The following is an 11503-nucleotide window of genomic DNA, read 5'->3' as shown; positions in this document are numbered from 1 at the left end:
TTGCACTCGCACAGCGGGGTCCCCGGGTCGCCCCACCATGAGGCTGCTGGTCGTCTCCAGGCTGCTCTGCATCATCATCCTCTGCTTCTCCACCTTCGCCGTGGAAGGTAGGGCTGCTCCCAGGGCGCTGGCTCCTGAGCGGGGCCTGGGCAGGCTGGGAGCAGGAAATGTCAGAGGCCCGGCCGCACCCCGACCCCCCCGAACCCCGCGGGCGGGCGGGCCCGGGCCTGGGGAGACAGGTCGCAGGCACCTCCGTGCACAGGGGCAGCGCCGCACAGGGGCATCCACAGCCCCAGCTCCCCAGCCCCCCGACGTGCACGAGTGATGTAGGGGCGATGCGAGCCCATGGCCTCCTGGCAAGGGGGGGTCCATACCCCTCAATCCTGCCCCGCTGCAGGCGTGGGAGCTGCCCTCTTCCCTCAGTGCTTGCAGGACAGTAAATCTGCACTGAATGAATGAATGGGCGAGCGAGTGAGTGAACCGTGTGAGCCTGAACACCCCTGGGGCTCGTGCCTGGCAGGCGTGTGCCGCAGATGGGTGCGTGTGAGGGCCGGGGCGTGCTTGGCAACGGCGAGGCCTCGCGCCTCTATGCCGGGCACCGCTCCGCTCTCCTGCCCTTCTTGGTCCAAGTTGCATTTTGAGCTGCTTCTCTTGCCGAACCCTCTAGACACTGCTCACCTGTATCATCTTTCTGACGGTGATTTTGACATGTGCTGGAGTTGGGGGCACAGACATAGACGGTGCAAAAAATACCCCTGACCCTCCTGACTCGAGGATAACCATGTCCAACGCTTTATGTCGTTTTAATGTTGCAGGCAAGCTTTTCTTTTTTTTGAGATTGATAGATCTCTATATGGTCATGGTCATTATCTCTTTTTTAATGTTTGAATTTTTAAAAAAAAAATTTAATGAATGTGATCAAGATAATCACACACTTTCTCTTTTTTAAAAAAGATTTTATTTATTTATTCGTGAGAGATATATAGAGAGAGATAGAGACACAGGCGGAGGGAGAAGCAGGCTCCATGCGGGGAGCCCGACGTGGGACTCGATCCCGGGTCTCCAGCATCATGCCCTGGGCTGAAGACGGCACTAAACCGCTGAGCCACCCGGGCTGCCTTTTTTTTTTTATCATCATATTATTATAATCACCAAAAATACTTATGATCACGATTGTCCTGAGAGCACAAGGTCAGCAGCGATCCTCTCCGAGCACTAGGGCTACAGGGAGTATTTGTTTTCTGCAGTTACTGCCGTGAGCATCGTTACGTGTCCTACGGAAAACAGTGATTCGGATTCCTCGTCCCCGCAGCACGAGGCAATGCAATTCCTTAGACCTCTAACTTGAGGGTAGGGGAGAGGCGGCCACTGCTACCTTATGACAACTCATTGAGGATAAATAACTCCCCCTGTAGAGTCTCCCATCCACCTAGGAGTGTCCCTGGCACAGGCCCCAAAGTTGTGTCATTTAAGTCATATTTTTAGGTATGACTTGCCATCAGGGAAATGTGCTGATGCATCTCATGCTTGGACATGTAGGGGGCTCACAGCTTGGCACCATGTGAAGTGCGTGGTGAAAGCCTATGTGTGTACGAGGCCTGTCTTTGTGTTTAAGATTATTTTCTGAGGCTGGATTGCCAGAGAGAGGGTATGGGGTCCGCAGGCGTAGACACTCTGAGTGACAGTGCTGATTTTTGGAGACGGGAATGTGAGGAAGACAGCATCTGTCCGCACTGACTTTTGTCATTTCTGCAAAAAAAAAAAAAAATCACCCCCGAGCCCACCCTTTCCCCAGGCCCTCCGATCCCCCGGCCCGTCCTGAGTTTCCTCGAATAAATAGCCCCGGGACCCCTGCATCTTGGGCCTCAAGTGGCTCCTTCGCAGACCCGGCCCATGGGGGCCACCCGCACGCTGAGGGGGGGTCTCGGCCCTCTGTGCCCACCCTCAGGGAGGAGGCCATCCCAGCACGTTGGCAAGCCCTGGAGTGGCAGGTTCTGCTGCACCCGAGCTCCCATGCCGGTCCTGACGACCCAGACAGGTAAGCCCCGCACCCCGCGGTGGGAGGAGGCTCCCGGGGATGGGGCAGGTGGGACAGGTGGGTCAGGCCCCACCCCACTGTAGGTGCCCCGCATGCAGGGGCCGCAGTAGTGTGGTCTGGGGCTCGTGGAACTTCTGGTTTAATGGGGGAAACAGAACCCACCCCCAAAAAGAGTCAAAGAAGTAATCATTTTGGACTAAATGCGTCCTGTAAAGAGAAAGAACAGAATGCAGTTTGAAAATGGTACCAGGACACCCCCCCACCCCCCCATGTCCCGTGGGAGGCATCGGACAGAGGCAGGGAGCAGGAGGGAGGGATGCAGAGAGGAGGGGTAGGGCAGGGGGAGCGGCAGGCGGTGTTCACGGGAGCTGCTGCCCAGGCAGGGCAGCCTGGGGGCGGGGGGGGGTGGTCCCGGGGGCCAGGCCACAGGTGCTCAGCTGGACTCCGTGCCCGGGGGAGGCCTGGAGGAGCGAGCACATCCGCCCTCAGGCTGGGCCCGGTGTGAGGGACACAGGCCCTGCTGCAGGCACCCAGTCCCCGGCACCGGCCCAGCCCGGGGGCCACTGCTGCCTGCTGAGTTAGCGCAGAGGTCCACGGGCCTGGGGGGGGGGGGGTGGCGCTGGGGCAGGACCTGGGGTGTGGGGGGGGCAGGGAAGCTGCACAGCCTGGAGCCGCAGGCCTGCTGCTAAGGACACAGACCCTGCAGCCCACGACCAGCCCCAGGGAGCTGACCCCAGGGGTCGTGACCCAGAGGGAGCCTGGCAGGGCGGGGACAGCAGAGGAGCCTCAGGCCGCTTCCTTGGAGAAACTGACAGCCCCTCCTTGCCAACCCCAGCAGCGCTCACACACCCCACACCCCAGGCTGGAGAGGAGGGAGCAGGAACCGGGGCAGCTCTGCTCCCCAAGGAGCCTGAAGGACGGGCCAGTGAGGCCAAACCCGGGAAGAGAGAGGCTTCCGGCTCCAGACCCGCCCCTGCATGGACTCACCCACGGGCAGTAAGAAGAGGTGAGGGCTGCACGCACACACATGCACACGCACGCCTGCGCACACACACACACACCCCTGCACATTCACATTCACACACACACACACATTGCACATACACACACGTGCACATTCATGCACACGCATGCACGCGCGCACGCACACAGTTCCCAGGAAACACCACCAGCTAACAGCTGTTCTGTTAGTCACTCAACACTTCAGCCTCCTCTGGGCGCATGGCTTCTGTGTTGCCGCTGGGTCTCCTGTTCGCACAGACTGTGACTCCATTGCAGAAACTTGCCAACGACTCTGAACAAAAAGGGCAAAACAAACCTTTTTATTGGGTCCTTCTTACGTGATCTCATGTAGATCCTTGGAAGCACCCAGGGACGCATTGTCACCATTTTTACAGATTGGGAAACTGAGGCTCAGAAAGACTCTGAGGCCGAGCCAGGAGCCCAGGTGTGCCCGCCTCTCTCTCCACCACCACACGCTGCCCCCTCCACAGAGGGCAGATTCTCCGTGGGGGCTCACAAAGACACGCACACGTCCAGGACCTTACACTTGTCCCCTGGCTTGCAGTCCCCGCCGCACCCCTGCCAGCTGCACCCTAAGCAGGTCCCCAGCCCCGCTGAGCTGTCCCCTCATCTGTGCAGGGCTGTGACCCTGGATTCCCATTGGCGGGCTGTGGAAGGAGCCGGTGAGGCTGTGCCTGTAAGGTCAGCTCTCAGCCGGGTGCCCTATAAGTCACCCCGCTATTGCCACCAAGCTGGCGGGAACCCCGCCCGGGGCGCCTGGAGCAGGAGGCCAGAGGTGTCCCCCGGGGGAGCCGGAGCCCCTGCCTTCTTGCCCAGGCCTCCTTCCAGCAGCACCCGGCAGCCTCACCTGGGGCTCACCCAGGGCTCACCCAGGGCCGTGTGTCAGCCGCTGCGGGGCCCAGTGCGCCTGGCGGGGGCACCTCAGCCTCCGGACTCAGGTTCCCCAACATGGGCGCATGTCTGTGCACCTGCCTGTCCAAAGAGACAATGGCCAAGGGTGCCCAGAGGACATCCCCGAGCTGCCAGCAGCTGCCACACGCATGTGCCCGCGTGGAGAGTGGCCTCCCTGGGCCTCGCTTTACCCATAAGCGCAGGGCTAGGCCCGCGGGGCAACCCGAACCAGCACCAGAGAGCAACAGGCTGAATGAAGGGCCAATAGGCTGAATTTACCAATTTACTAAAACAAACAAACTTTTCCAAAGGTTGTAAAAAGTTTATATCGATCTGAACAGCAGCACCTCATGGCGGTATTTTTAAAACATTTTTTAAAGATTTTATTTATTCATTAGAGACACAGAGAGAGGCAGGGACATGGGCACACTTGGTGGGGACTCTGCTTCTCCCTCTGCCCCTTGCTCATGCTCCCTCTGTCGCCCTCTCTCTCTCAAATAAAATCTTTTTTTTTTAAGATTTTATTTATTAATTCACGAGAGACACACACACACACAGACAGGCAGAGACACAGGCAGAGGGAGAAGCAGGCTCCATGCAGGGAGTCTGACGTGGGACTCGATCCCAGGACCCAGGATCACGCCCTGGGCCAAAGGCAGGCGCTAAACCGCTGAGCTCCCTGGGCTGCCCTCAAATAAAATCTTAAAAAGAAACAAAAACACTCCCAACTCTAGTGGCTCAAAATAACATGTATTTCTTATTTGCCATGAATCTGAGGGTCAGCTGAGCAGTTCCTCGACTATTATCCGCACTCCTTCATTCTTCCAAGGGTAGGCTGCACCATTGTGCTCACCTTGGCTGGGCTCCCTCACATGTTTGGGGGTCAGCGGCCCGAAGGTCTGGGGCAGTCTCAGTCGGGCTCCTGGACCCTCCTCCACGTGGTCTCTCATCCTCCAACACGCGAGCCCATGCTTGTTGGCAGGAGCTGCAGGGTTCCTCCTAGGAGTGGAAGCACCCAAGGCCCCTCGAGTCCTCCGAACTGGCCCACTGTTATCTCTGCTGCCTTCAGTTGGCCAAAGCAAGCCACCAGGGCAGCCCAGAGGGAAGGAGCAGAGGAACAGACCCCATACCTTGGTGGGAGAAGCCACAAGGTCACGCTACAAAAGAGGGTGGAAAATTGCCACCTTATTTGCAATAAGTCAAACACCATATTTATGGTGAGAGCCAGAGAAGGGAGCCCTGGGGACCGGAGGGGGACGGGGCAGCAGTATTCAGGAAATCGTCATCCTCCATCAGACTCTGTGCAAAATCCTCACAGGACGATATCAATATGAAAGACTACTTTACACTGTAAATTACTGTGACAATGACATTTGGAAAACGAAAGCACTTGCAAATAGGGAGAAAAAAAACACAAAGCCAGGGGCAGCCAGGGTGGCTCAGCAGTTTGGCGCCTTCAGCCCAGGGTGTGATCCTGGAGCCCCAGGATCAAATCCCACATTGGGCTCCCTGCATGGAGCCTGCTTCTCCTTCTGCCTGTGTCTCTGCCTCTCTCTCTGTGTCTCTCATGAATAAATAAATAAAATCTTAAAAAAAAAAAAAGCCCAAAGCCACACCAATATTAGCACTGATTTAAGATTAAGGTGTGGGGCTATGAATACATTATGATAAGGACATTTATTTTTTTGTAGCCAGTGGTTATATATACAGCAGTTATGGTACTTACTCTGACTAACTCACAACAATTTTGAGAGTTAGATACTATTACTCTACCCACTTGTACAGGTGAAGAGCCAAGGCACAGAGAGGTTGTGGCACTTGTCGAGGGCCACCCAGCTAGTACGTAAAGGGTAGGGCCTGAGCTCTGAATCCAAACACTCAGGCTCCAGATTTGCATTCTCAACCCTCACACCACCTTGCATATAGTAATAATCTGGAAACAGAAGGAGAAAAAAAAAAAAGAATAATCTCATCACAGCAACTCAGCAACATTTTTCACTCATTTGTGTCTCTTTTGGTTTTTTGTTTTTTTAAATGCAACCAGGTGTACCCAGCTTTATTTCTATTGTATCTTACTTTTTCTTTTTTTTTAAATATTTTATTTTTTTATTCATGAGAGACAGAGAGAGAGAGAGAGAGAGAGAGAGAGGCAGAGACACGGGTAGAGGGAGAAGCAGGCTCCATGCAGGGAGCCCGACGTGGGACTTGATCCGAGGTCTCCAGGATCACGCCCTGAGCTGAAGGTGGCGCTAAACCGCTGAGCCACTCAGGCGCCCCTATATCTTACTTTTTCACATTTAAAATGGACACTTACATCCCGCGCACTTCTCTTCCTATGGGCACCCAGTCCTCATACTCACTGGGTTTCCTCACCGCTAGCCGCGTCCCACTGTGAGGTACCATTACTAACCTGCTATTTCTCCAACGTGGAATATTCATCTAGTTTCCAGAAATTTCTTTCCGGTATTCAAAACTAAACTATGAAGAACCGTTTGATGCATGCAGGGTTCTTTGTTTTATTTTTGTTTTTCTCATGGACTGTTCCTCCCATAAACGGGCTGGTGGGTCAGGATGCAAGCATAGCTTTGAGACGCACCATGCCCGCGAGGTGCTGCGGAGGAGGCAGCTGCAGTGGACTCCGTTCTTGGCAGAGCCACTTTAGAACCTTAGTCACCCCCCCCCCAAAAAAAAGAACCTTAGCCCCTTCTCTCCATCTTCTGCCGATAAGACCCATCTCTCCATCTCTCCCTGACGGGACTATACCCCGAGCCAGTCCCATTTGCCATGAAAGGCCCCTTCTGGGCCTCCGGGAAGCCGATACGCTCGGATTCTCACCTTGACGTTTAAAAGCCCTTCGCGCCTAGAACCTTCAGCTGCGTTCTCTCGTCTCCGGGCCCGCCGTCTGCCCGTGTCCCTGGCTCTTGCCTGGCCTGCACCTTCTCTCCTTCCTAGGGCGCCCCATCAGGATCTGCAGACCGTGTAAGTTCAAGCCGGAGCCCCACAAGTGGGTGGTGCCGGGGGCTCTCCCACAAGTCTAAGCCCCCCGACACACACGGCTGCACGCACGCAGCCCAGCCGCTCACGCCCAGTGGCCGAGGCGCCCAGAGGCCTCGCGTCTTCCAGGATGCATCTCTCGAAGCTGGGCCCGATAGCAACGATGTCAAGAGCGTTGGCCCGTGGAAGCTTCTGCCGGTGAACCACGAGGCTCTTCTCTTAAAGATGCACAGTGTCTTGCCCGCCATCCCAGACTGTGCCCTTACTGCCTTTTAGAAAAGCCTGAACCAGAATTTTCTGGAAACCATGACATGAATACAAAGGTCCAAACTCTGGAATGCCTGTCTTGCCGTGTGGTCTTGAACCAGTAAGTTCGCCTCCCCGGGTTCGTGCTGGCCTCAGAGATGTAAAGGTCAGAGAGGAAAGACCCTTCTGTCACTGGCACCAATGGGTTTCACTGCCCTTTTCTGCCTTCATGGTGGTGAGCTGGGATGTTTGGGGGGGGGAGGGTTCACCTTGGACAGGAAGGGCCCTGAGAAAGGTCTGCAATTCCAGATGCCAGGCCCCAATCTCACCACCCACCTTCAGGGTTGTTCAGGTTCAGCCCACCCGGCTTCAGTCCCCACCCGGCCCCGACAGGGCTCACGGTCAAGATTCCCCTGTGACTTGGGGCAGCTACAAATCCAGACACTTCTGGGGCTGCTGGGGTGCAAGGTGATGGGCCCCCAAGAGCAGCAACCGCGTCTGCAGAGGCTCCGTTGTCCCAAGATGCACAAAGCCTCTAGGCGTCCCATACCCGAGGGCCCCGGAGGGAACCCCTTCCGAACTTCCCCCGTGTCAGTGCGCCAGAAAGAACATTCAAGCTCACAGACAGCGAATGACTAAACAACCAAAATGCGAGGCACGTCCTCGTTTGAGAAAGTCAGGACTGGGTGTGAGCCGCGGCTTTCCCCTAGGAGAGCCGGGCCCTGGAGTGCGTCCTGCAGGCCACCCCTTCATCCCAGCCAAGTCTAACCTTGGGAAGGGCCACTAACAATAGCAAGGGTCCTGGTCCCACAGCCAGGGCTCCCATTCCAGTCCCGCCCAGGATCTTCCCTGTGACCTGGGCAAGGCAGTTCCCTTTCCTGCAAAATGCAGAGCCCAGGACCCAGCTCACAAGTGGATGTGACGTCCCCACAAAGGGCCTGGCTTGGCTGGTGTGTCCCTGCCTTCCCCACCCTCCCCCGGGGCTGAGTGTGTGCCCGCGTGAGCCAGGCGACAGATGGCCCCAGGTCTAAGAGGCTTATCTGTCTGCAGAGCTTCCCTGTCAGCTGAGTCCCCAGCACTGGCACCCCAGGGTGAGAAGCCCCTCCCCACCGCCCCCACAGCAGGGTGCAAGGCTCAGGGCTCCCAGGGCAAGCCACAGCCCTTACCTGGTCCTAGGCCAAGCCAGTCACTTCCAGTCAGAGTCTGCACTCACGGGCTGGCTCACCACTCGCTCACTCGTTCCCAGGGTAAGCACTGGTCACACGGCAGCCCTGGGTGACACTCAGCACGGGTCACACTCAGCCCCAAGGTTCAGACGTGAGCAAATGCAGTCCTTGGGGGCTGAGAGGCACCAGGGTGTAAGCGCAGGGCACCCACAGAGGACCGGGCACCCGAGAGGGAAGGGAAAACTGAGCTGACACTTGAGCTGGACGAGGGGAGGAAGCTGCACAAGGGATACGTGTGTGCAGGTGCAAGCATGTGTATGTACTTGTGTGCACGTGTGCATGTATGTGTATGCATGTGCATGTGCGTCCCCAGGTGTATGTGTGCATATGCGTGTGTGTGCATGTGTGCATTTATGTGTGTGCATGTATATGTGTGCATGTATGTGTCCCCAGGTGTATGTGTGTACGTGTGTGCGTGCATGTGAATTGTATGTGCATGTGTGTGCATGCATGTACATGTGTGTGCATGTGCATGTGTGCATGTACTCTGTGTGTTGGGGTGAAGAAGGGAGCGGGAAAGGCGGGACAGACACCTGAGGTCACCGCGGAGACGGCAGCAGCTGGGGGCCGTCGGGACGCCCAGAGAAGGCGAGGGAAACACACACGCACAGCTGAACGCGTGTGCTTGCCCGCCGACCAAGGGACACGACTCAGGTCCCTGAGCTAGGTGTAGCCCTCTGCTCAGGCGAGCACAGCCCCGGGAGCCTCAGCTGCCCAGGAGCCCCTGTGTCGGTAGGGAAGTCTGGGTGCCGTGTGGGTGCCGTGTGGGTCCCAGAACACCCGCAGAGAGGAAGAGCCCACGGGTGGGAGGAGGAGGAAGCTCCCCTGCGGGGCCCGGATGCGGCGCCTGCAGCTCCACAGCTCCGAGCCCCGGCAGTCAGGACACCAGCCTCGGGTAGGATGGGGGGTGACCCAGGGGCCCTTCCAGGGTCGCCGGCCCCTCGGAGCAGCCCAGGCTAAAGCGGGGAGGCCAAGGGGGGCTGAGGCGGCTGCCCCCATGGCCCCCCACCCCCACCCCGTGCCACTAGCCCAGGAAGCCAGCGAAAGCCGGGGACCCTTCCCGAGCAGATTCCCGGGTGCGCCGCCAGCTGGCCAAGGCCCCAAACTTTCCTTCCCACTCACTCCATGGGATGTCACCCCCAGAAGCAGCAACACGCGGTTGTAGACGGGGGGCGGGGGACTTTACCCTCCAGGGTAGACTGAGTCTGCAGGGAACGGCCGACAGGAGAGGGTCATCCAAGGCACTGGGAGCCCAACGGCTGAGCCCCCCGGGGCATCCCGTCTACACAGGCCTCGTGACAGAGGGGGCCCTCCGTGGGTAGGAGTTGGTGGGATGGGGGAGTGACTGAACAAACGAGTGCGTGGCAAGGTTACCTGACGACACCCCAGTCAGGTCTTGCTCCCTGGTCCTTGTCAACAAGGAATCCTCCGCGTGCCCCGTTCTGGGTGCCCTGAGCTGCCCTGTCCACTTGCTGAGCTCCGGAACAACCACTCACGACAGGGAAGGACTTGTCTGGGGCGGGCCTGCGTACTAGGCTCGGAGCACGGGGTCAGGGGGGCCCGGTTGGCCTGAATGTACCCTGTCTGGACAGGACTGGGAGGCCCTAGGTAGTCCAGCCCAGGTTAGGTCCTAATGAGGGTCCCCCATGGTGGTGGGCCAGGGGGCATCCACCTGGCTGGAGGCGGGGAATCCCTTGCCACAAGCAGGCTCTGGGGCTGGTGGTCGGCAGGCCTGGGGGGTCCAGACACCATCCACTCTGCAGCGTGGCTGTTCCTTGTCCCCTTGCTGCGCCCGGGCTGGGTGCGGGGTGGCTGTCTCATTGCCCTCTGACACGTAGATGGGGTTCGTCCCCTGTCTGTCCAAGGTCCTGTGTGTCCGGCTCACTGAGGTCCGGTGCAGGAGCGTGCGGCTGCCACTGTTGCCCGGTGACCACGTAGCCAGAGCTAGTACCCCGGGCTCGCCCCCGGGCTACCCATGGCCCTCACCCCGGGGGGGCAGAGGCTCCGCGCTCTCCCCAACAGTTAGGGAAGAAGCGGGGCGTGGCGCCCTTCCCCTTCCCCTTCTCCTTCCCCTTCCCCTTCCAGGTCTGGGACCTTCCGAAAATGAGCCTGAGTAGCAGGCACCTGCCGTTCAGCGTGTCCCCGGCCTCCCTTGGTACAAGTGTGCGTGTGCAGGCGCATTTACATGAGGAGATGGGCAAGCAGTCACCCATCGATGGTCCACATGTGTGAGTGTGCAAAGGGGACCAGAGCTCTCGTGGGGGGGGCAGCTGAGTGTATGCGTGAGCAAGCAAGGCACCGCAGGTTAGCACACCCTGGTGTGTTGGGGGTGCCCAGAGGGTGGAAGCGCCCAGCTGGTGTGTCGGTGGTGGGGGGGTAGGAGGCGCTTGTGTGCCAGGCTGGCGCCGACCTGACCCCCTGCCTGGCCACTGGCCCAGCTTCAAGAATCTACCTGGGGAAACGCCATCAGGGCCTGACCTGATGGAACTGATTTGGGGTGTCGCTGCAGCAGCCACGGCCAGGGGCCCTGGGAGACAGGGAGCTGGGCACCTGGATGGTGACGGACACGCGGAGGACAAGGTGACGTGTGTCCGAGGCGCGGGGTCTGCAGGTGAGGGCCGAGCCCTGTGTCCCACAGCGGGCAAGCCCTGCCCGCGGGGACAACTGCCGCCTGCCACACAGTCTCTCGCTCCTCCGCAATAAAGAACGGCTCCTTCCCCCAGGTCCCAGGTGCTCTGTGGACAGGGACAGACCTCTGGTAAGCACCGTGTCCCCGGGTAGCCCACACCCGCCCGCATCCGAGGGAACCCCGGGTTCAGGCCAGGCCGAACTGCTTGTCCCTGGAGCCTGCTGAGCCCAGACAATGGGGGGAGCGTCTCTAAGGAACAAAGCTATAAAAACTACAAATACTCAAGTGAAGCTGCGGAAGAGACAGGTGGGCGAGGGGCCCAGGAGCTGAGGCTTTCGGAGCTTCAAAGGGTCCTCTCCCGTTGCCACAGAGTTTCAACCTTTTTCGGAACCAGTGAAAACTGGATACGACCCTAGGCTCTGTCCCTCGCTGGCTCTGTTCTGTGCCTCACCTCTT

The 11503-nt window shown here is 58.4% G+C and overlaps 1 protein-coding gene across 2 annotated transcripts; it reads left to right on the top strand.

Annotated features, from left to right (window-relative positions):
* On the top strand, positions 1-7266 carry C3H10orf99 (chromosome 3 C10orf99 homolog). 2 transcript variants are annotated; one of them, XM_041750343.1, is made up of 4 exons: positions 1-107; positions 1949-2038; positions 2877-3044; positions 6905-7266. In XM_041750343.1, the coding sequence occupies exons 1-4, from the start codon at positions 38-40 to the stop codon at positions 6988-6990; spliced, it is 414 nt and encodes a 137-aa protein (XP_041606277.1). In that variant the 5' UTR covers positions 1-37; the 3' UTR covers positions 6991-7266. The 2 variants fall into 2 exon arrangements, with proteins under 2 accessions (XP_041606277.1, XP_041606276.1); XM_041750342.1 differs by having other exon boundaries at positions 2874-3044.
* The last annotated feature ends 4237 nt before the right edge of the window (positions 7267-11503 follow it).

This window comes from Vulpes lagopus, chromosome 3, assembly GCF_018345385.1.
Source record: "Vulpes lagopus strain Blue_001 chromosome 3, ASM1834538v1, whole genome shotgun sequence".
Taxonomy (NCBI): Eukaryota; Metazoa; Chordata; class Mammalia; order Carnivora; family Canidae; genus Vulpes; species Vulpes lagopus.
Note: the sequence above shows the minus strand (reverse complement) of the source record. Positions and strands in the feature narration are given on the sequence as shown.